Source organism: Netta rufina, assembly GCF_964035555.1.
Source record: "Netta rufina genome assembly, chromosome: 26".
NCBI lineage: Eukaryota > Metazoa > Chordata > Aves > Anseriformes > Anatidae > Netta > Netta rufina.
In genome coordinates, this window is record NC_140150.1 from 2,498,177 (window position 1) to 2,523,516 (window position 25,340).

The window sequence follows — 25,340 nt, forward strand, 5'->3', positions numbered from 1 at the left end:
TGCTCGTGGGCACGGCTGACCATGGCTGAGGGGGGAGATGTGCTTCTCCTCCCGCACCTTGGGACTTTGGGAGAAATGCGGGTGATCCTCCAGCGCTGACGCAAAGAACCACCACCAGGACATACGAGCCTCAATCTGGAACAAGTTAAGGGGTTCAGTCTCTGCTGATAAATTACACCTCCGTGGAGGAATTCCCTGATCTTATTCCCAACTATAGCTGCCGCAGGTTTCTCACCAGGGCTGCCGGGTGTTCGGTAAGCAGAGTCTCATGTAAATCACTCAACATGAAATCTCTGAGGCTCGGGAATTGGCACCGTCTTTTCCCAGCCTCGATAACAAGGGCTTCGTGTGCTGTGATGTTGGCACCATGCTGTGGATGGCAAAAGGGAGGCGGCTTCTTTGATCAGGGTGTCTCATGGGAACAGGATACCGAGGATGTTACCTCCAAGTCTGATCTATTCAGGACAGAATGTGTCCTAGCATATACAGGCAGAACTGGTCCTAAATATTGTACAGCTAATGATTTGTATGAAACAGATTTGTTACAAAAAGCATTTTCTTTGTTGGGCACAAAGGGTTTTTCATTTAGAAGCTGAGCATCTGAAACCCCCATGCTGCTGTGCTGACAGGCTGATAAAGAGCATGACAGCCGTTCTCGTTAGTGTCCCTCATTCCCTCTGTCAGCTGAATTCAGCAGAAAGTCAGCTTCCAAACCAGGAATCACAGCACCTCTTCCAGCCCCAGTCCCAAAAAGGGTCCACGAGCCCTGCAGTAAAATCTCATGGGAGACAAATTTGGGAACCATAGCCCAGGAATTCCCACAGCGCTGCAGTCTCTGAGCTGGGCTGCGGTTCCCTTCCTGGTGTCACCGAAGGAGCTGAGCTCCCTCAGCACAGATGTTAGGCAAAACTCAGGATGTTGGGTAGGACATGGGGTCAGGGTGTCCTTCTCCTCCACAAGCCAGGCAGAGGAGGGGTTGCTCTGCAGCCCTGTAATGATGGACCTGGCTAGAGAAAGTCCTTGGGAAGTTTTATGTTCATCACTCTGCAGGAGATCCTTTAAGTTAGAGCAAATGAGGTTAAAACCTGGGTCCTTCTCTGTCTGGGTCCTCAGGGAGCCTCAGCTCCTGGAAACCTCTTTAACTACAACATTCCTGCAACACTGTCAAAAGGACTCAGCATTTGATACCTTACATCAAGCAAGCTTGGAGCCAGTGAGTTACCTCAGCCCCAGAATCAGAAAGGACGCTCCTGTGCTACTGTCTGCCTGCACAGAGGTCTTTGAAAAACAAAGACTACAGGGAAAGACAAGAACATATGAACAATATATGAACACATGAACAACATGGACAGCTGCACCAGGGGCAAGCTGAAGGTGTCTGCAGCCCTACGAGATGTGTTAGCTTGGGCCAGCATTGAATGGCTGAGAAAAAAATTAAGAAGAGGGTATGATGACCGTTCTCCATCTTCAGAATATGTTCACAGGTTCATTTATGTCTTAGGGATTTCCCAAACCAGAGATGAGCTTCTTATCTGTAAGATTCATTGCTGGACTTCCTGCCCATGAATTTTTCCAATGGCTTTTGGCACAATAGTAAATTTTAGGCATTCAAAATATTCTGTGGCAAGGACCTCCATAGGTCAGTGATCCACGGGTACCTCCTTAGGTTGTTTTCATGCTGCTACTGGTTAGTTTTGCTTAATGCCCCTTAATTCTTGCACCCTGTCTCTACCTGATCTGTGCCATCTCTGTATGTGTTACTGTCTGTCCTGCCTTTCCTGCATCGCAGCTTTTCCAGTCTCCATCCAACTGGCTGCTCTGGAAGCAGATGTTAGCCTATAAATCACATTTGTTCCTCTGCACCTCTAAGTGGAGAGACCAGAACTACACACTTTTAACAAAGAGAAAGATGAACCGTGAGTACACGGTGCCACAGTGCCCTTCTGTAGCCTGTTTTCTCTTTTCTAGTTATCCCTATCATTTGGTTTGCTTTTCTGACAGCTGTCGAACACCAAGAGCTTTTTCCTGTAGACATTTAAGAGGCTGTTAGTGTGTATGTTCATGTAACACTATTTTCCCTCTTCTACATCATCTTACATCCATGAAGCCTGAATTTTAGTTGATGTTTTACTGTCAAGGACAAGGAACTCAGCCGTGAGTGCTTCCCTCCCAGGCCACCCAGCAAGACCTTCCAGCTGCGTGTGCTGAGATCTGAGGTCACCAAATGAAGCAAATTCTAGCAGAGCTTCTCTCTTACAGTTTTTATTATGTAAGGACATGACGCAGCTTTATCTCTAACAGCACTAAATAGCAACTAGAGGAGGAAACCAATTTCCAAGATGCCTGGGTTTGCAATCCTCTTTCAGTCCTTGATCTTTCTTTTGGGCAAAGCTTTCAAAAGAGCCAACTCATTTTCAGTGCCCTCTGTGCCAGGGAGCAGATGTCAAACATCTTATCCCTGCTTTCCAGAGGTGCTGGGAGACTGTAACTTTGGGTAGCAGCTTAGGAACCAGCAGAACACAGAGCTCCCCAGCAGGACAAAGCCCAGCATGGCAGCTCAGTGCAGGGCTGAGCCTCTGCACCACTGCCTTCACCTGTACAAGGGGGTTAACAAGTCCCTCTCTGAAAGAACCTCGGGGTTGGTGAGGAGTGCCAGGCATGTGCAATTCATTATTACTAAGAACAATATTTCCTGGAACATCTGGGTCCCATTCATGGGCCTTCTAATTTGCAAAAGTGCCTTTTCTCTCTGAGGACCAAACGCACTGCCTTGGGAAAAGTGAGTTTCCTCCTCCAGCACTTGAGGAAGAAATGAATTGTGCTCCAGTGCACGCCCGACAGTGTCACTTCTGATCAATCTCTGTTCTTTGCCAGACAGCTCTAATGCTGGCCCTTCACTGTCAGGAATAATCCATGTGAATTTGCACCATTTATGATTTAGATTTCTCTATTTATCCACAGCCAAATTGAGGAAAAAGGACAGCTTTGCCACAATAGATCTGGAAATTCATCATGGCAATGGCTGGCACAGTGGGAAGATTCGCATCAAGTCAGATTTGAACTTGGTTCAAAATCATCTAATGCAAATAACCGATGGAGAATGTTTGCATTTGTCTTTTTTTTTTTTTTTTAAGATGAAAAAATGAAGTCATTAGAAATGAAAGCAATGGAGAATCCACCACTTCTCTTTGTAGTTTGTTCCAGTGGTTAATCATCCTTAGTGTTAACAAAAAAAAAGAAAAAGCTCATATTTCCCATTTGAATTTTCTTTGGCTTTGACTTCAGACATTTGTTCTTATTATTCTATTCTCCACTAAATCACCGAACCATTTTAGTACCCATTTTCTAACCAGGAAGGATCCTATACATTATGCTACACTCATTCCCTTGATCTTACTTTTAATAAGCTAGACAGATTGAGTTCTCTAAATCTCCATCCTACTTTTTTCCCAGCCCTTGGATCATTTTTATTGCTCTTCTCCGCACCCATTCCAAATTATCAACATCCAGCTTACAGTGTGGATACTAGAAACACATTTAGCCTTCCAGAGCTGGTTTCACCATTGCACTACTCAGCTATACTATCCCTTTCCATACTCTCTCATTTATGCAGGAAAATGCTTTTATTGAAGCAGTATTTAGCATGTTAGCTCAAACTGTTTTTCCCTTGTGTGGAAGAAAAATGATGGAGTTGCCCTGTCCCCTTGGAGGTGGCATTTCCACACATGGAGCTTGTACTGCTGTCGCGTGTGCTGGGCTGTTTCACAGTTCAACACAAAACTGTTCCTCAGATTTTCTTAATGCACTGAAAAAACATACTGAAAGGGAAATGAAATGAAAATGAAACAAATTCTACCAGGAGTTTTGCAGGCATGGGGAAGGGCCACAAATAAGTCTTGTAGGTATTTCTGGAGTGTTTCTCGAGTCTTAGCACCTAAGAGACAAACCAGGATGAAGTGTCTCCCTCTAGCCTGTCCTGGGGATTATGGCCATTTGTTATTCTGCAGCTACTGCAATTTGTGCTGGTTTTGAGCAAGGCTGAGCATGGCTTCACCTGGCACAGCAGAGGAGCTAACCCACCTTAGGGGCAGGTGGCATTCATGCTGCTGCAGGAGCACATGGGGCAACTTCTCTGCCATCCTGCCAGAGGCCACCAGGGTGATGGCTTTTGTGATGAGACCACTGTTTTCCAGTGGAGGTACACAGCTGGAACACACAGCCAGTCTGTATGCCAGCCTACAAAAGAACTATGACTGTCCTGCTTCTTCCTGGGCAAAGCCACTTTCATGGGTGATTGCCATGATTGATTATTAACTGATGATTGATTAACCCCCCTCTGTGGTACTGACCTGAAAAGGGAGATAGAGACCATAATGCTTGCTGATAGGAGCAAGGATAGGACAGTGGTGGATACTAGCTCCATGGGAACAGGAGGGCCTTAAAGACTTCTCATGTTTTTGCATCATGAGATGGTTGTTTATAGCTCAGAACCAAATATCTCAAGCTGCTATCATACCAGCTGTAATTTACAGGGCAGAATATAACGTTGTGTGGGCTGAGCTCAAATTGACAAACATTGGAGATGTTGCAATTCCACTTGTTAAAATGTGTTTACCACTGGAGAAAAAAAAAAAAAAAAAAGCAGGATGGAAGAAAAGAATGTCTTTTCAAGTGTTTACCTTTCCAGTTTATATTGCATTCAAACTTGCTTGTTTCTATTATTGCCATGTGGTTGGGTAACAACTCTATTAAGCTTGGACAGCAATTTTTCTTATAACTCTCTTTTTTGGTTGCTCATAATTTTCTCACCAACAAAGAACACCCTTCTGATGATTTTCATTACTCTGCCTCCAAACAAAGCAGATTAGAGCCAAATATAAACACAGCAGGTGGTTGCTTTTCTATTCTCTCTCCATGCCTGACTTGAGCAATAGTAGTCAGACTGAGCTGCTCAGCATGCCCAGCTTAGGCAGGACAGCCTGCTGTACCACCCCAACAAAGCTCTGGGGAGCTCACATCTTCCCCAGCACTCAGCATTTCCTTTCTCCTCACACTGTCCCCTCACTGCAGGCAGAGGTTTGGGGCCAGAGGTTCCTGTGGTACCTCTCGCTGTGATTAGAGAGAGCGACTCCAGATCCAAAGCCTCCATTTGCCAAATGCTGGATCCAGTGCGCAAAGGGACCCAAGTGACTGGCATCATCTTGCACTGGAAGTGCCAAGTGAAGTAAGGGCAACATGATCTGAAGCTATCCCATAAAATTTGACAGAGGAAACAGTCTGGACTTGAACTTCTTTTCTTATGACAAAGAGAATTTCTCCTGTAAGATTCAGCCTCTTTTCTCCCCTAAGAGTCACAGGCAATCCAAGTTTTCTTGCACATATCTTCCTTTTCTTTCTCCCTGTTTGCTCAAAGAAGCAAACATATTTTATCACAGATCTTTCCCCTCCCTTCCCCTTCCTCCGAGATGTTTGCATGTTCTCATCCCAACGACAAACATCCGTCTTGGGCTGGTTTCTGAACTGCAGTGTTTTGCAAGCCCCTACCAAACTGCCCTAGAGCCTGGCTGTTTCTCCACTCCCAGCTCCCTCCTGTTTTACCCCAGAATATTTGGCAGTGGGAGCTGTGTGTGCTCAGCCAAACAGTTCACACTTGAATCCAGGTGGAGTGAGAGATTTTTCAAGCTGAGACAGATTTAGATCAAGCAGCAAATAACGAAAAAGTCATTGATCCACCTGCCAGTGTGGAGCCTCCCCCAGGCTCTTGGAAGGAGGCAGCAGTGTTGGACGAAGGCTGGTGCATCCCCGAGCGTGGGCAAAGGAGAAAAGGACCCCACAGGCAAGTGGTGTGGCAGAAAATTAACCACACGGTGCTCTGTGTTAAAGGAGAACATGAACTGTAAAACAAACTGATGGGAAAACACCCTGATAGAGACCAAAGAGGAGGACCTTACCTCCTTGGTGGGCATTCCTCCACACAACACAGCCCTCGCTGGAAGTACAGGCTGGGCAGCCATGGCTTGTCATGTCCTGTTTTTCATCAGACTTTCCCCAGGCTGCTCACAATACCTTCCTGCACAGATTTCAAGGTGCCCTAAAGTGGGATTTCAGAGGCAGATGCACAGGCAGCCATGCGGTGCCCACCAGCTGTAAAGGAACCCAGGTGGCTCAAGCACGCCGATGCGTGCACGCAGTCTCTGACAACCCAGAGGAAGAATCCAGGAATGAAGATCTTGGATTTGCCAAAAAACAGGCATGGGAGTAGGAGGCCTGTGGAAACAGAGAACCTAGCAGATGAGAATCCAGGAGAACTCATCACCCATGAAGCCTCCAAGGCAAAAATACCACAGATGGCTTTTCGAGCCAGCAGGCCTCCAGCACCAGCATTAAGGCCAGGAGCTCCAGAGCCCCTAAGCATGAGATGTTCATGGCATGTAGCACGAGAAAGAAGGGCATAGAGGAAAAAAAAAAAATCTGTCTTAGTGTAGAGAATGTGCATTGGCCTGTTGCATGGTCCTGGCACTCCAGCCAGACACTTAGAAGCATTAAACTAAAGATAACTTTCTTTGCAATCAAACTGGAGCTGATCCAGGAACAGGCAGCATTTCTTATATATATATATAATATATATATTTAAGGAAAGATAATAAACTGTGACTAACAGGATGATTTTAAACTCAAGTTCTTCTTGCTGTTATTAAGGCTCCGAGGAGTCCAAATATGACTCTGTCCTTAGATAGCACCCAGTGCCCACAAACGACTGGTGAAGTCACACAGCACACCCAGGGTTGGTAGCAATGTAAGGTGAGATTTAGTGTTTCTTGAAGCTTCTTGTTTAAGCATGTTCATCCAAGGTCAGGCAGTGGCTGTGTAAGTGGAGGTCTCTAATGTCCTGGGAGAAATGGGAGTTTGGTAGCTGTTCCAGCACTATTACACCTGGCAGTGTCTGATGAGGCACGAGAGGAGACCTTACAAAACCCCTCATCATCCCAGCCCAGGCCACGCTCAGCTTGTCCCTGTACCCCAGATTGGCAGCAAAAGGTCATCTCACATCTCCACTGACCTCTGCTTTGTCCGCAGGCACCTGCACAACAACCGGATCCAACGCCTGGGAGCCAACGGCTTTGACGGGCTGCACAACTTGGAAACGCTGTGAGTCACCTCCTGCCCTCTCTGCGCGTGTTCACCCCCGGTGTGCTCTGTCCCTGCCCAGTAACAGGGTGCAGTGCGGCCACCTGAGGCCACCAAAATGAGGGAGTGGCTTGAGTTCAAGGCTGTTAACATTGGTGGGGATCTATGGAATAACTCTCTGAGACGGTCTCACGGCACCACACAGAGCCAGCTGACTTCACCGTGTTCTTGGCACGGCTGGGTAGGAAATCTGTCGGGAACCACAGGGGGGTGGGAAGCAAGAATGAATTCTCCTTCAGGACACATCTTCTTTTGCAGCAGACGGGTGACCCTGAGCCCACGGGCACTTAAATCTGACGTCCTTGCCTTGCACACACACTGTCTTTGATGGCGGTATGAATAGCTTGGGTCTCATGTGCCGTGCGTTGGCCTAGGAGGAAACACAAACAAGAAAGCAAATAAATCAAGGCTCTGTAGGACTGGAGGAGGCGCCTGTAGCCCTCAATTGTGCAGAAACATGTCCCTTCATGCGAGCCGTGGGGTCAACAAGGCCTGCTCTCCTTGCCAGGGAGAACTAGGGGGGTCTGGGTCACAGCAAAAAGCGAGGTGACGCTTCCCAGCATTCAAGTGCCATTCACGGAGGCAGGGCCCTTCTGTGCCGAGCACGGCGCCAGCAGCAGCGAGCGGGTGAGACTGGAAGCAGCAGGCAGGCCCTGGGTCCCCAGACGCACTCCTCGGGCAGGCCCATGACATGCATTGTCTCTCGCGCTCAGACTGGCACATCCTGGGGCCACCCAGAAGGGCTCGGCTGGGGAGAGGCTCAGCAGTGCCAGGGAGGAGGCTGGGGATGGAGCGGGCTGGATGGGCTCTCCTGGAGGCCAGCGGGGCTGCCCCGTCGCTGTGCCAGCTTGGCTTGCTCCCCCAGAATTTCTGGTGGGTTCGGGCAAATGCATGAGGGCAGAGTCTTGCCATCAAGGCAGGATGAGGGTGGGCAGGTCGCAGGAGGGAGGAGAAGACTCACTGATGAATGGAAGCCCTGTTTGGGCTGCAGCCCATGCAGCAACATAGCAGTCTGCATCGGGGTAAATTTATTCTGCAGCCAAGGTGGTTGAAGCCACCCCACTGCCCATCTCAAGCACAACAGAGCCACAGAGAAAAACCTGGCCCCTTATTTACTGCGGGGAAGGCTAAAGGGCTTCCACTGTCCTGGGAGATAATTCAGCTTACATGGACACTTGCACTGAAAGCTTTTTCCCTCTCTTCCCCTCTGTTCCTGCTGTAGTGCTTTCTTTGCCTCTTCTTATCCATCTGTTCCCCCAGTGCTCAGGGGACCTCAGCATTCCCACCTTGCTCTCAGACCCTGCAGGAACAGGACTGCAGACACTGCAAGGACGGGGCTCTCCACTGCTGACCAGAGAGCCCTGGGAGTGCTTCACCTTCAGGGTTTGTCCCCTTTCGAGCAGGGCTTTGCTTGACTATTGCCCAGCACCTGTGTTCAGGCTCTGATGGCCCCAACGTGTTCATGTGGTATTCCCCATGCCCCATCCGCCTTGAGGATGCAAGGGCAGTGCTGTGTTGAGATCTCCAGGCTCTCCTCCCTGTCTGATCACACTGAAGGAACATCTTAGAGAGAGAGAGAGATGGCTTTTACTCCTCATAGCCTGAGCATCGAGTTCTCACCTCCAGGCCAGCAAATACCTCAAGTCCCTGCTCTTTGAGGAACACGTTGTCCCCCAATGGAGCCAGCCCCACATTAATCCCCAGCACTCTGGGGATTTTGGCCCCGCTGTCTGAAGCTGGCCAAGCTTTGTGGCAAAAATATTTGGCTGCATCAACGCAGCCACACTGCTAGAGCTGCATCTACCTACCACCTCCCAGCTCCTGTGCATGTGGAGACTATTACAGTCTCCTGCACATACCCTTTAATTCAGATTATGATTACATTCTGTTGACAGCACTTAGCACATTTTCTTGGCTTGGGCAGGCCAAACTGAGCTCCCAGTTACCCCGTGGGCGTTACCTCCTGGAAGGCAGCAGGATGGCAAGATTTGGTGAAGACAGAAACATCTCCAGGGTTCCTAAAATGAGTATTTGTGGCCAAATGCTGATTATAATCCAGGCACAATAGCTGAAGAACTGTAGGAGTTGAGAGGAAAGAATTGTTCTCGGGGGGGTTTCAGAAAAGCATATAAAGTTTTAGGTGCAGAAACCTCTGTTCCCCTAAGGGAAATGTTTCTCTTCATATTCAGCTAGACAGAGAAACATCTGTTTTAACAAATGCAGAAAAAACTTTAGAAGGAACAGGACCCACTGCTCCATGCAGGTTGCAGCAGTGTGCAAGCTGCCTATGCACAACCACACCAGATGCCTGCCTCACTTGTGCAAAACCAGGTCCCAGCTGAGCATCTCTGTTCACGGAGATGGCTTGGCTGTCATATTTCAGGAGGACAGCAAGTCTAGAAAGATATAAAGTAAAGCCAGATGAAGGACTTCATCTTTCCTATGCAGATACCATGCATAACAGCAGACTCTGCCACATACAGAGCAAGAGCAGCTCTGAGTTTTCCATGGTAATGAGGGGAAGGGAAGAGAGATCGAGGGGCAGGGAGATGGTGCTGAATGTGCAGCACTCGCCAGGTCTCAACTCATCAAACACCAGCACATCACTGGAGAAAGCAGCTCCAGGAAAATCTTCTGTCAGGGCGAGATCTGGCTGTTCACCAGTCCCCCCAGACTCATCTCCCTGGGAAGGAAACCTGGGCAGGCAGGCTGGAAGCAAGTCAGAGCAGCCCTGGCCAGCTTCCCAATAGGGTTTCGAAACAGCCTTGAAAATCAGTGAGATTCCCTCGCCGGTTCCCATAAGCCTGAGAGATGACAGAGAACCACCCTGCAGGGCTGCAGGAAGAAACTCCAAGCGTGGCCAAGCCATGCAGCCAGGTGTTAGATGGCCAAACAGGGCGATACTTGGCATTTTTCATCCTTCTTGACACAGAGTAAACCAGAGTGCTAATATCCTTACATGACATGTTCCTCCTGTAGTCCCTGTGGGTAATGGACTCATCCTTTAAATATAGCGTGAGCTCTGGGGTGCCCACAGGAGATGCAAAGCAGAACCAGCTGGGAACAGAGATGTAAATACCAAGAAAGTGACAACCGTAACCCATAGGCATTCCCAGAGGGGAACTTCCAGCAGCTGTTTGCTCTCTGGGCATGAGGACCACAGTGGGACCCACCCAGGAGGGCTTTGGGTGAGGAGTTGGGAGGTGAAATAAAGGAGGAAAAAAAGCCAAAAAAAAAGCCAAAGGGAAAGATGAGCTTTTGTAAGCAGAAGCAAAGCATGCCAAAAGCTGAGAGTCCAGTCCTGCTGCTCTTCACTTGGCTTCGCTGTTCCTGCTTTGCCTTGTAAAACCTGCCCTGTAATGTATTTCTCCTTACGCTGTTTAATGTGGGCTATAAAACATCAGGCAGCATAACTGGCTTCCAGCTGCTTGGATGGGGGGATCTTACTTCTACATTTCCTGATCATTTGGGCCTTAATTTCTAAATCTTTAACAATGCAGGGGTTAGGGGAGGGGGATTAGACTGTACCTGTTCCGTAGCATAGGCTTGGTAAGTGGGGATGTTCAAGGAAAAGTTACCTGCAAAGAGCAGTTGACTGTGGCCAGGAGTGTGCAATGGCAGAGGCTGATTTTTGCAAACATCCAGTCTTTGCACTCTCGGATCTGGGGAAACAGGGCAGGGGGGAGAACAGGTTTGTTTTTAGAGCAGCAGCAAGGGAAAATGCCATCCAAAGGCCTGCGTGGTGCTAATACATGATGAGCTGAGTTCCCCAACACTGCATCAAGCCAGTATTTCTCATGGGGAGAATCCCGTGACATGAATTTCCACGGTGACAATGACTTTGTGCCCGGGTTTCTTCCTTAACACCTTACCCCAAAAGCTGACTGCTTTTATAACGTTCTTGAGCTTTGCAGCCAGTCTAAAGGCTGATGAATAATTGCATCAAATCCACCCTGGACTCTCCATGCCTTGCAGAGCTGACTCTGACCTCATTAGATCAGTTATGAGGATGTTGAACCTGATCAGCTAACCATCCACTTCCCTGGAACATAATTTTTTCATGGAGCAGCCCTGGAAGGGAAGGTGGATGTACAAAGCAGCTCCAGATGGCCATGACCCAAGTCATTGCCCTCCGCAGGGTGAAGAGATGGAAGGGGCAGGTGGCCTGAGACACACCTGAATATATCCAGTCCTTCAAGGAGATCCATGGGGAGGGCATCAAAACTTGGAGTCTGGATCTCAGAGCTGGCCCCCAAGCCCTAGTTCCAACCACCAGCAAGGCAGCAAGGGAGAGATGCAAAATAAGAGCTCTGAGCTATGCCCTAAATAGCAGCAATTTGCCCCCAGAGCGCTGCTCCCCTGACTGCCCATGCATCTGTGGCCCATCTCGGATGGGGACGTGGTGGGGGAAGTGGCTGAGAGAGGCCCCGCAGCCCTGGCTCCTTTCCTCCGCCCGAGCTGACCCCGCTGCTCCCACTGCTCCCACTGCTCCCAGTCGTTCCCACTTCCCCCTCCCGTCCACACCCTTCCAGCTCCTCCGCCAGTCAGACAAAGGAGATAAATCACTTGGAAGGAGCAAATCTTCATTCATTTAAAAACCTTTTAATTTATTTTTTAAAAATAGGGCTAATAAATTAAAAACGTCTCCCAGAAGGGCTGAATCCAAAACCCTCTGGCTCCAGGCGTTTTATCTGCCTAACCTTGCCTCACAGGAAATGCCCTTACCACAGGCTTTCGCAGCGCGCTGCCCTATTATCCGGGTAATTAGTCGAGTCTGTAAATGCAGAGCAGAGCTGGAACCTACTGACTCCTCTGGAGAGCTGGATTTTCTATGGAGGAAAAAAAAAATTAATATAAAGTACACCTCGGGCGATGAAGGCAGGAGGAAGGAAATGGGAAATATCTCCACCGCAGCTCATACAGGGATCGTTTAACCCTTTAGGGCTGGGCAGGCCTTGCTGTTCTCCTGGAAAATAGTCTGCCAAGTGCTACCTTGCTCTTCAAGTGGGGTTTGGCTCCATCAACATGTTTTAACCTTTCTGTGCAGTCTTCTGGTGCTAATCCCTGTCTGCGCTGTCCCAAAGCAGCTGATGGCTTAGAGCCCTTGAGGATGCCCTGTGTGCTGCCCTGAGCTCTGCTCCTGGTGCTCCATCCCCACTGTGGGTCAGCGAGGGGCCCTAAGCAGCACTTTAGGGGCTATGGTCACATCCTGCTCTGCCAGAGGAGGAAGGGGACTTCAGCAGAGGCTGCAGATCCCACTGCAGGGGATGGAGTAAGGAAGGGTGCAGGTGGGTTTCTGCAGGGACGGAGCACAGCTCAGGGACCCCATTGCATGGGACTGTGCCAGGTTCAAAAAATGGCCACGAGGTACATTGCCTGCTCTGATCACTGTGTAAATGGAAGGTGACTTTTTCACACAGGCAAAATCTTCTGTAAAACTGAATTGGCAAATTCACTAACCACCGCATGGGAGCACTGGGATCAGCCCCTTCCCTTCCGTGGTCCCCTTGGACCAACCGGTCCCTGTTTGCTGCCTATCCTCTCCCAAAAGTAGGAGCCTGGACTGCCTCACTGAGCAGCTCAGGCTTTGAACCTGTACCTTCTGACCTGACTCTGAGCTTTGGAAGAACCTGGCCTCATGCAGACAGGACATTCTGAAAGACTAAAAGGAAAAATCAGGGAGTGAAGCCCCCCAGGTCACTGCATTTTTCCATGGGTTATGGCTCTGCTGCAAGGCTCATCCCCTTCCCAGGACTCTGCTTACTCTCCCTTTCCCCACCAAGTCCTCACATTGCCCCTCTTGCACCCTGCAGGCTCCCCCATCCCTAAGGCCATCTTGCAACAGCATATAGCACCGGGTCTCCCCAAACCTCCAACCTTTGTGTGTCCAGACATGTATGCTATGACCCATCCCCAACTCCTGTGGCTCCTCAGGCATCACCTTGCTTGAAGCCTTCCCCTCGGACGCAGCCTGGGTGCTGCCTTTCACAGAGCAGCTGAGGCAGAACAGTGCTGGAGGAGGGGATGCCTCTGCCTCCAGAAACATGAGAGTGAATTGCTTGCCCGTGGAAGGGAGGGTCAGACACTGCAGGCAGCACAGAGGGCAGCGGAGGCGAGCTGCGGGCATGCTTTCACCACGGATATGCTGATGCACAGAAGCTCTGCCCACACCCCTGCTCCTTTCTCCCAACACCAGGGGAGCCGGGACCCACCGCTTGTGCACCTGGGGGTAGGTGGGGGTCCTCAGCATCCTTCCCGCAGCACAGTTCAGAAACACTGCTGTAGAGCAGGCGTTCTGCAGCCTGCTTCTTCCCCTGCCTGGCCAAGTGCAGCAGCCTTCTCCGTGCCTCCCCTGCCTGAGTCATCAGCTCCATGGTTATTGTCTGTGCATCTGAGCGACCGAGGTCCCCGCTGCTCCGCTCTGCGGTCAGCTCCTTTTGTGTCTTGTAAATGATATGTTCATGGCTGCGCTTGTGCTCCCAGGACCCCCCACGAGATCCTGCTCTCAAAGGCTTATTTCAACCTTGTTAAATAAATCAAACGGAATTGAAAACATATTTAATTCGGTACCTTCATCAGTTAGAGAACAGACAGAAATACTGGTTGGAACAGACACATTCTGGGCACCGCTGCATTTTTAAATGGGGAACAGAGCTGTGCGAGGAAGGACTGGCAGCTGCAGAAGTACAAGACAGGACCTACAGACAGGTCCCCCACGCCCCAGCAGTAGAGCTTTCAGTGCCAGTAAACCCTGTAAAATGGTGCAGCACCATGTAAGTGAGGGGCTGGGATGCTTCCAGGCCAGGGTATCAGCAGGAATCCTTGTACAGAGGTTGCTGCTTGCTTCTGGCAGAAATCAGGTACTGCTGGTACCTGCCAAGCTTCCCACAGTGTGGGGCCCACCTCTGCTCCTTTGGGACACCCACGAACTTTGCAGTTCACCAGCAAAGCCTGTGTACTCCTCAAAATTTGCTAAAATGGGCATTTCTCGAACATGACATTTTCTCTCCCTTTCCATAGTCTGGATGAAACAGGCAGCTCTTCTCAGCTCAAGCTCAACCACAAGCCATGACCTTGATATAACGCATCCGGGTAAAGCTGGCTGGCTGGTGGCAGGCAAGAGGTCAAACTAAATGGCCACAACAGCCCCCTTGGGCTTCAAGACTACCAATTAAATCATTTCCAGTGCTTGATTTGGCCACAGCAACCAGCACGACTAGCAGCAGCGGTAATTACATTTACCGGTAGCTTGGTGAGATGCCAGTGCAGGACAGGTGGAAATTCAAGTCCTTATCGGAGGCTGCACAAAGTGTCTCTCCAGGGCACCACGGTAACGTCTCGAACTACTGGCAGCAACCTGCAGTGGGACTGAAATAGTCAGCAAATGTCCCATCTCCAGCTTCTAATCTTATTGCATCTTCAGGTTTATTAGCTGCAAATTTGTGGTGTTTTGTGGCTTATGGAAGAATTTATAGTACTATATAATTTTTTTATTTTTTATTTTTGGCTTCCTGTGTGGAACCACTAATAGTCCCTAACAGGCAGAAAATTGACCTGAGACTCTTTCCCCTCCTTCTCTCTTTTGGCCCGATTGAAGATATTAATAGTTCCAGGCTGCATGTTGTCAGCTTCAAATCACCCTGGCAGTTAAAGCCCAAAATAACTGTGCCTTTGATGTCAATTTACTTTTATTTCTGAATAAGCAACAGGGTTGGTTAAGATCATCCAAATATGAAGCTATAGGCTCACTCTAGAAATAACAACAATGGAAAGCCAGCCAGTTCATTGTGTTTCGGGCAGACCGGGTGACCTTTAAGAGGTTTTCGTTTTGACTAGAAGAACAGACAAGACTCCTTCTGACATCCCACTGCGATGCCTGGAGCTGGTAACTTGGAGCACAACTAAGGAAAGTGATTTTTTATAGTCCTTTCTCTTTCACATCATTTCTGAACTTCTTGGCTGGGTGACTTTGCTTCCAAAAGCCTTTGATAATGAGCAAAACTCCCTTCCTAATGCTATGGCCATTACTCCTGTCTTTTTTCTATGTACGGTTTTATGAGGTTTCCCAATTGTTTCGGCATGAAGATGGCCACGGCACATTGTCATCCTTCCACCAAGCAATGCTGGCAGGGGATCCGCTGTCCCAAATGTGCCAACAAGGGTGGCACCCCACAGCCAGGGCACCCCATACGCAGTGTCCCACAGTCCTGGGACAGACCACAGAGCTGGGGCAGCTGAGACCTTTGCAGAGCCAGGTCCAGCTGCCTTGGCCCTAGAGGCCTCCCTGGCCAGCCCAGCGCCACCCCAGCCCATCTGCCACAGCAATTAGGGGGGATAGTGTCACCTGGTGGCAGGTTTGGCTTTTTGCAGCTTTCCCCATGCCAGACACGAAAGTGCCTGAGCACGGAGCTGGGACCAGCAAAGCATTGCTAAAGCAGCTCAGATAAGGTCAGAGAGAGGAAGTGGACACTTTGGAGCTGGTTTCTACACCCCATCCATTTTCCATATGGACCCTGGAATGGGTTTGGAGATGAGGCTGGCTGGGACGTGTTCCTCATGGGAGAGCAGGTGGAGAGGAGCAGTGTCTGGGCTGGATACAGCCCTGCTCACCTCAGATGTCTGCAGCAAGACCCATGGACTGAGTTTCACTAAATGAGCAGAAACCTCCTGAGCCCACGGAGCTCCCCACTGCCACCACCATCTGCCACCTCCCTGTGGGGACAGCTGGGACCATTTCTGGGCCATTATCTGCCCCAGGGCCTGATTCGAGCTCTGGGTAGGAAGAGGAAGGGACAGGGAAGCCACCCTTGTTTGCTGCCTTGGGTTTGGGCTTCGGGGAGACCTTTCCCACCACAGGGAAGAGCTGAAGCTCTTCCACGGGTACCTGCTTCATCCAGCCTCCCCCAGCCAGCTGAAATCCCCCAAATCTGCAGCACTGGAGGCAAGTCAGGGCAGTGTGAGCAGCACGCAGATCAGGAGCAGTCAGCTGCGAGCAACACTGCAGGGAGTTGTTAATGAGCACAGTCAGGTTTGTTTTCCGGGAGGGAGCTCATCGCCCCGAAAACCAGGAAGCACCGGCAGGAGCGAGCACGGGCACATTGTCTCTCCTAAACAGGCTGGGGTTGCTGGCAGCCAGGATGAAGTGGCATGACTACACCTGGTTGCATTTCCACTTTCCGACAAGCCCAGCAGATGCCAGAAGTTAGCGACAGCTTTTTTACCCAGAGGGAGCTGCTTAACACAATGCTCTTTGTATCTGTCAAACGCAGGGGGAGGGAGGCCTGGGGATGCTGCCAGGGCTGGGAAAAGGTGTGTGTTCACTCAGGAAGAATTGGTCCTGTACGTACTTGCACACACACCATGGTGCAAACAAAATGTTCATCTGCTGATGAAAGAACAGCCTGCCTGGAAGAGACACGGGCTGGAAAGGAAATGCATTTCTAGAGAAAGACAGGAGCAAATATTACAGCATGCTGAATTATTCCTTGTAAATAATATTGGTTACAGATCTAACTCTTTTTCTGTTAGTGAATCACAGGTGATCCAAGCTTCATCTTTGTTGGGCAATACTTTCCATCTGTCAGCTGCTCACAGACACGTTGGGTATCGCTGGGGAGAAAATCAACCCTGGGCCCTGGCACGGAGCTTCTCGCAGCATCAGTGATGCTGCAGAGGTGGGCTGAGGGTCACCTGGGGACAGAGTTCGTGCTGCCTCCTCCCTGGGGTCAGTCCCTTGGCATCACCCAGGCCTGTCCCAGAGCCCCAGTTTGTGTTACAGAAAGTTGGGCAAGTGGTGCGGGCACACACCCAGCCTTAAGTGACCTCTGCAGCTTCCTGCGCTGCTGTGAAACCTCCCTGTAACCTTGGAAAGTCCCTCTAGGGTGAGACTTTTAAAGGTATTAAGCATCTTATACACAGATAGAGATTTGAGACTGTCAGTCAGTTTAGGCTGCTAATGTCCTCTGATTTCATTCAGTGCAGTGATGTGAACGTTAATGGGCTTTGACTGATGCTTTCAAAACGCCCAGCAGTGTCCTGTCTGCACTTCCAATCACTCACTCTCTTTTTAAACCCATTCCTGTCCCTCTCTGAGCTTTGGCTGAGGCTTTTTGCAAAAGCCTTGTCCTGCCTGCCCCGGCAAAAGAGCATGCAGACAAGGCGAGGCACAGACATGAGAGTGATGGACACCTGGCAGGTACAGCAGAGAGCTATTGGCTCAGAGCAGCCAAGCAGCAGACAACGAGTTGTGTGCATCTTGCAAACAGTGAGGTCTACGAGCAGCCATGTGTTAGGCTATTCTTAGACAGATCGTTTTAGACTCAAGCAGAGGAAACTGGGAAAAAAAAAAACACTGATCCACTGGGACCCAGATGAAAACTGAGTGTGCCAGAGCAAGCTCTTTAGGAGGTGTGGACCTCTCATATCTAATAGAGGGGATGAGGCTTGAGGAGGGGACGCCTCGCTCCTGGTTTGCTCCTGGGCCCTGGGGACACAGCTCTGCGTGTGCTGGGGCTCTGCCACCACATTGCAGGTTGGACAGGGCTGGGAGGTCTTGTCTGTCACCCTCTCCTGCTGACTGCAATTATTAGACTATTTGAACCTTTTCCAGAGCCTTCCATTTGAGGCTTAGGTCCTACAGAATCCTGGGTCATTTGCTCAAATCCACACGTGCAGAGCAGGCAGCCAGACTCCCTCTGGCCGGAGGAGAGAAAAGCTCTTGGTGTGCTGTAACAGGACCTGCCTGGGCTGCAGAGGGAATCCAGCAACAAGGGTCTGATGTGGACCTTTTCAGGGCTGCATAGAATAAAACCCACTCAGGCCAATCTCACGTGCTAGGGAATATTTGTCAGGGAATGACAAGACAGGAAATAAAACCAGAAAAAAAAAAATATGAAGTAAGTGCTATCAGCCTGGAGTCCTGGAAGGCACAAAGGAAGACCAATTTGGAGAGACTAACTGGGATGATTTACTGTGTAAATACCTACCGGGCAAAGCCGAGACGGTGCCGTAGAGTAATTCGCATGCAAGGATGCGGGCAAAGGAGAAGACCATGTAAGAGAGAGGGGGGCCAAGAGAGATCATAATGTAATTACCATGCCTGGGCCCAGAGGTTGAGAATTACAAGGTAATTGGGCAGCAACTCATTGCTGTGTAAATGTATGGTTATTTCTGTTCTGCAAACCACAATCCAGGTTACATGGTAATTACTTTGAGGTCCATTAAGTGTAATTATATAGTAATCTCCAGGAGCCAGTAATTACCCTCATGTTCCAAAGTATCTACCACTTAAAACTCGGGGAGTTTCATGCAAGGAGGAAGCAAGTCACATGGCTTTCAGGCTTCAGTGTCCTGGTCTGTGGGATAACCAGCAGGGAGTCAAATGGTCCCATTTCAGCTGGACCTGCCTCTCCATCAGGCCAGCTAGAGGAGGAACATTTCACGTCTAAAGCTCTGCTGGCCTCCCCAGGCTCCCTCTAGTCAACAATAGGATCAGTGCCTCCAGAGGCCTGATCCTCCCCAGCTGCTAGTGGTGCCCTGAAGCTCAAATGAATAATTTCCTGCAGGTGCTAGCCCATTACTGATGTTCCTCAGGTCTCAGGCCTGGGGCCAGTTTTGTTTCACATGTTATCAGTGAGGATGAGGGGATCACTGAACCTCAGGAGGCTTTAACAACCCCCCGTTGGGTGGGACTGCTGGGGGACAGCAGGGCTCTGCGGGGGGACCTGGCCAGGCTGGGCTTCTGGGCCATGTCCAGCCATGTGGTGTTCAACAAGGGCAAGTACAGGGCCTGTGCTTGGGGCACGCCAACCCCACACACAGGGAAGGGTGCCTGGAAAGCTGCCCAGCAGAAAAGGCCCTGGGGTAGCTGACCACAAGCTAGTGTTGGGCCCAAGGGCCCAAGAAGGCCACGGGTTTCCTGGCCCTCGTCAGACCTGGGCAAGTGTCTGAACCTCACCTCCAATATTGCCCTCAGTTTGGGGTCTCTCACTACATTGAGTCATTGAGTGTGTGTAGAGAAAAGCAGTGAAGCTGTGAAGGGACTGGAAAACAAGTGATAGAATGCCAGGCAACAGCCTCAGGTGGCATCAGAGAGGATTAGCTTGGACATCGGGAAGAATTTCTTCATGCAGGGGGTGGTCAGGCGTTGAAATGGGCTGCGAGGGAGGTGGTGGAGTCCTGGAGGTATTTAAGATATGTGCGAACATAGCACTGAGTGACATGGGTTAGTGATGGGACTTGGTAGGTCAGGTTGGCGGTTGGACTTGGTGATCTTGAAGGACTTTTCCATTCTAAATGATTCTGTGATTCTTTGATTCTGGTTGCCAAACTCTGCACTTGTCATTGTGACCAAGTACATCATATATATATTTTATTTAATTTGTTATATAGCACCCTGAATTGTCAATACCTCTTCTACATCACTTCCACCTTTGGCTCATGGTTTCCAGTGTGGGGTTCTGCACCTAGAGAAAGCCCTTTCGTGGAACTGTGCTAAAGCTGTTCTTTTGTCTTCTTCCTAACATCCCATTTTGACCTGGAAAGGCAGGAAAAATTATTCATGGCCACAGTGTGTGGGGGTGAGACCCTGGGAGAGGGGAACAGGGCACTCTGGAGATGTGAAGCGGCGGCATTTGTCCAGCTCTGAGCACTGAGAGACTTGGGGGGAAGGAATCAAGTTGGCAGCAGCCCGCCAGCAGCCACGGCTTGGGCTGGCTCTCGCCTGACAGAGCTCCTAGCAGAGCACAGTCCTGCAGCAGGAATGCGTGAGAGTTGGTTTCCAGGCGGTGGCTGGATCAGCGCAGTAGGAAAAACCTGTCTCCCATGCTTAACGACCAAGTTTCCATGCCTTCAAAGCACAGATACACTCAGCTGAGTTCCTACAGCAACATTAATGAATGTTTTTCCCTTCTCTGTCTTTCAGGGATCTAAACTACAACGAGCTGTTGGAATTCCCTGGGGCTATTAGGACGCTGGGCCGACTGCAGGAGCTGTAAGATTTTCTATTTATTCCTTTTCAAAAGCATTCCCTGATGGAGAGTGACCAGTAAAGGGTTGCCTGTACTCTGACTTGGGGAGAGCACTCAGTCCAAGCCTTTCTTTTATCTTACCCAGCCATGCACATAAAAGCAGATTATCCCTTTGATTTTCATCAGCTCTAAGCACCTCCCCATCACCCTCAGCACCATGGCTGGCAGAGGTGAGCAGGAAATCCCCCCACCTAGCTTGGAGCAGGTTCCTCCAACAGCTCTTCATTCCCCTTTAGTGTCTGATGGGCTCAAAGTCCCCAGACCGGGGCCATAACCATGGAGTTAACTGCGTTATTGTGAGGCCATGGCTTCTGCATGCCCTGTGCCACCTCCTCTGACATGCGTACATGGTTTGAATCTCTCTTAGGGCAAGATTATAACAAGGAATGCCAAGAATTTATGACCACTGTAGTGGCTAGCTCTCTCTTCTCTAACTGGTCAGCCCAGGAGACACTAAAAATGGGAAAACACCCCAGTTAACACCCACGAAGGTAGAAGACCCAAACTAGGGTCACACCTAGCTGATGTGGATCTGCAGTTCCTGTGGACCCTAAGAAATGTCAAACTGGTGACAGGCTGGAGTGGCACAAAAATAGCTGCTTTGGTGCTTCTTGAAGAGAAAATCTGACACATTTTTTTTCATTTACTGGAATAATTTCTTGTCGAGGAGATTTCTCAGGCCACATATCATAATTACTCTGATATTCAAAATGAGAATAATATCCTTAATCCACTTTGAGATGGCTTTTGAAATTCACATCACTAAATAAATAATCACTTCAAACAGATGTCCAAGTAATAGCTAGAGCAGATTCTTCTGGGATGAAACAACCTGGGCATCACCCAGAGCCTGGTCTTGTTGCTGGGCACAGCATCCCGTGGCTGCCATTCTCTGGCTTTTGTTGTACGAGAGATCAGGCTGTGGTCACAGAGCTCTCTTCTGATGCAAAAGTTTGCTGGTAGCCATTTCCTTAAGCTTAGCCAAAAATATCACAGCTTGATCTACAAATTCCTTAAAATCATGAGGGCCAATAGTTCATAGTAGGCTGCACTCTGGCTAACAGCTGTTGAGCTGTAAGGAAGAGACCATTGATAAAAATTGGAATTCCTGGATGGTATAAAAAAAGTGTATTTTGTACATTTGTTTCCTGTCCTGTTTCCTAGCCTGTAAAACCCTAAGTCCCTGTATTCCTGCTGTGTTAAGTAAAGTGACTTACAGATCACCAGACTACACAGAATAAATACAGCAGAATGAGGCCTTTGTCCTGCCAAAGAACAGACCTTGTTCACTTGCTGGGACAGGACAGAGCCTACATATCTTATTTTATGTGTGTTTTTTAAAGACTCTCTGCTTTTAAAAGTGTTGAGGAAAAAATGGCATCTCCAAGCCTTTCTAATGCATTAATATTAAGATGTTTGTTTCTCCAACAGTGGTTTTCATAACAACAACATCAAAGCTATTCCAGAGAATGCGTTTGTTGGGAATCCCCTCCTCCAAACAATGTAAGAAAATTAAACAGTGTTTCCTAAATCCTTATGTTCCCTGGAAAGAAGCGCTTCCTGCTGTCTTTGGTTGGGATTTCTGATGGTTTTCAACTGACCACAATTTGACATTTGTTGTATATAGGCTAATGTAAGCTGAATTCAGCTCCTTCTCAGCTCTGCTTCAGCTTTTCTGCCACAGGTTCTCCTTTACCCTCAGCTGAATTCTGCAGCAGTTAACAAGGCTGATAGCAGTGAAGGAAGGGTAAATGGGAAATGCACAGAAACCGTGCAGACAACAGGATTTTCTAAGCCCTGGTTGACATCTGCCTGTACATTTTCCTCACATTCAGGACTCATGTCCCCACTGGGTCTGCCTATCTGAAGTCTCTCACAGTCAGTTGGGAGAAAGTGCTTCTTCTAGGAGGTGATACAACTCCTAAAACCGGATGGATCCTACCAGAGTTCACTTCTCTCCACTGACTGTGACAGGTAGGAAAGATGCTGGTGCTGTGCATATGTAAGACCAGAGGAGGTGTCATTAAGTGCAAGGTGTTTCCCAGCAGGATCACAGCACTACAGACGGATTGAAGGAGGGCTTTGCATCTTTGTAGCCTGCCTCGTTCAGCAGAACCCTGAGGGACCCTTCCAGAGCAGCAGGATTTGAGACCTCAGATAACCAATGTTCATCCAAAACAGGCTGGTGGGATAGCCTGGGGATATCTGGAAAAGAAGGGTTCCTCAAAGGATGGCCATAGCAATTTCTGCACAGCTTACTGCTAGTTGCTTCAAGGCTCTTGATCTGTAATAGCATCTTCTCCCGCACACACAGCAGAATCTAACAAGTTACTCATTTCCTTTGCAGCCATTTCTATGACAATCCCATCCAGTTTGTTGGACAGTCTGCTTTCCAGTACTTGCCAAAGCTACACACTCTGTAAGTTCACCAAACACATCCTCAAAGAGGTAACGCACTCCTCTGGGTGCAAGGAAGCAGATTTGCCACCAAGACATTTGGGAGCAGTTGGGTCTGGGACCTCGGGCGGCTGCACTTGCTTCTGGGCCCTCTGCCCAACTCACTTCACCCTCATTTCTCTGCAGGTCGCTCAACGGTGCAACGGACATCAAAGAATTCCCAGACCTTAAAGGCACCACCAGCCTAGAAGTTTTGTGAGTGGCAAATCTCTCCCTTTTACCCTGCTATTTGTGCTCTTCCCTCTTCAAGGCGGTCCAGGCTGTTTCAGCGAGGACAACTTTTGCAGTGCTCTGCCTCTCCCTGGTCACTCACCTCTCTGCTTCGTTTCACCCCTGTGGCTCCTGAAAGCAGCTTTCTTCTCCGTGAGTTGCTCTCTCGGTACTGTTGAGCATTCTCTGATCTTTTACTTTTTTTTTTTTTTTTTTTTTTTTTTCTTCCTTTCCTTCTGTGTCTGTGAAGGAATGAGCCTTTGGGTGCAGTGCTTCAGCATGGTCTGTTGAGATCCAGTGCCTCGCTGCCCATCCCAGGACCAGCACTGGCAGTGCTGTGCAGGGATGGAAATATCTGCTGTGTTTGCCACACGTCTGCTGCCTGGGCTGAAGGCTTCCGCAGCTAGTCTGGCCCCATCCTCACACCACCAGACCCAGGAGATCAGGCATCTGGAGGACATGCTGCCTCCTGCCACCCGTGGTTCTCCTCTGCAGGGCACTGGTCCACGAGCTGTGCTCAAACTTGGAGCACTGCTGAGCACTTGGGCCCAGGAGTGTGCCCTGCCTGGCCGTGCCTTGCTGCAGGGAGCCAGGGACATGTCATCCATCCCCCCATGCACAGGTTTCTGAGGCAGTTGTGGCTCGAGGCAGATCACCAGTCTGGACAATGGGAAACTGGGACAGCAGAGTGTGCCTCAGAGGTCACAGCCACCTGCCCTGGGCATGGCCAAGGACACCAGTGAATTCATTACCCAAAAGTGTCCCAGAATTTCTTTCAGGCACATTCACCTTTTCCAAGTCCAGCAGCAGTGCCCATTTTCCAAGTCAGTTCTTGTTTCTCTCCGGGTATTTCATTATCTCATTGATGTTGTCTCTCCTGCCACCATGTGGGGCTGGTAGCTGGGCTTGCGGGTAGCAGAGTCTGTGCTCTGGCCCTCACCAACACCATTTCTTCTCTTTCCTCCGCTCCTCTAGGACCTTGACCCGGGCAGGCATCCATTTACTCCCCAGAGGGATGTGCCAGCAGCTGCCCAGCCTCCGAGTCCTGTGAGTAACATAAGTTTCTCTGTCCTGTCTTGTCTTCAGAAAAGCACTGTCAGAACCCAGGCTTTCTCCTTGTCCAGCACAGGGGGACTAGCTATAGAAGATCATCCCATGGTTCTTGTTCCTGTTACCTTTCCCATGGTGAAAACACCACCTTCTTGGATACTACCTTGACTTCTGCATGTTCTTGAACCTGTTTGCCTTGTCCATCCCAGTATAGCCCCAGTGTGATGCTCTGGATGGCTGTAAGCAATAATGCACAGCCACATTTGTCTCCTGCTTGCTCTGCACCAGTAGGAACTGTCTGCCCTATGCAGAGGGTAGAGAAGGTGCAACGGGCACCGGGTAAGAAGAGCAGCAGCATTTCAGGTATACAAATCACAAAAAACAGGGTTAAGTCACATTTCATACAATGTCTTCCTGCCACTGTGGCTCCAGCAAGTGCCATCATCTTCATGCCCCAGCAGAGAACACACCTGACCAGGTGGAGACCTGCAGGGCCTCCTGGCCCCAGCTGTGGTCCTTCACACAGTGCAGCAGTGGCAGATTGGGGTTTTGCTCTCAGTCTCCACATTGCTTTGGCCCTATCTGCTCAGCAAGGCACTGAAGGATGCTGAGTGGGAGAAGGTGCTTTTTTCTTAAGCTGGCACATGATGAAATCAGCTCCTCACTGACTCCTACATCTTCTCAGGAAGCACACCCCTCATTCCTGAGGTCCCCAACCTTTTCTTCAGTCAAAGACATCCTCAGGAAGTGAGTCATGAGCCAGATTTATACAAGTTTGGAGCCTTAGGGCAAGAAGGAGGCTTGCCTCTCATCAGTCTTTATACAAGCAAGCTGAAAATGAAAACAAGTTTGTTCCAGGAAAGCAACAGGAGTGAATTCCTGATCACAGAAGTTGGAAACAAGAAAAAAAGCATAAAAATAAAAGGATACAATTTGTAACTTAGCAGATCACAGCATTTTGGCTCCAGCTGTCCCTGTAGGGAAGATCTCTCAGCTTTAGACATCTGGACCAATTCAATGGACATCTTGCCACCAAAGTGTAGCCTTTGGAATGGCCCAGGCTGTAGGGTCCCATGTGCTCGGTTTGTTTGCAAGTTATCAGCCTGTAAACCTTCAGAGCAGAGCCTGTACTTCATGTCTGCCCCTCCTTGTGAGCAAACTTTTTTGGGGGGACACCCCACCTTGCTCCTTCTTCCTCTTTCCCAGTTAATTCTACTGACATTAATTGCAATGCTTTCAGAGTTTGGAGAGAGGGCATATGGGCCAATGTTTGTGCGTGTTTACATCTCTCCTGCCTTTGAAATGTGTTGGCCTTCTGTCCCTTCAGAGCTAGTGGTTGTTCCTGCTGCATTCCCCCGTTTTAAATGCCCCTTGGCGGTTTGTCAGGTTAACATTACAACCGTGGCA

General features: G+C 49.4%; 1 protein-coding gene across 1 annotated transcript in view; it reads left to right on the plus strand.

Annotated features, from left to right (window-relative positions):
• The window catches only part of LGR6 (leucine rich repeat containing G protein-coupled receptor 6), a gene marked incomplete at both ends in the record, with an annotated part of 124,434 nt that overhangs the window by 84,367 nt on the left and 14,727 nt on the right, over nt 1–25,340 (plus strand). Inside the window, 6 exons of the mRNA XM_084301711.1 lie at nt 7,078–7,149; nt 20,111–20,179; nt 21,648–21,719; nt 22,564–22,635; nt 22,800–22,868; nt 23,859–23,930. Of these exons, the coding sequence (XP_084157837.1) occupies nt 7,078–7,149; nt 20,111–20,179; nt 21,648–21,719; nt 22,564–22,635; nt 22,800–22,868; nt 23,859–23,930 (426 nt within the window). The remainder of the gene's footprint in view (nt 1–7,077; nt 7,150–20,110; nt 20,180–21,647; nt 21,720–22,563; nt 22,636–22,799; nt 22,869–23,858; nt 23,931–25,340) is intronic.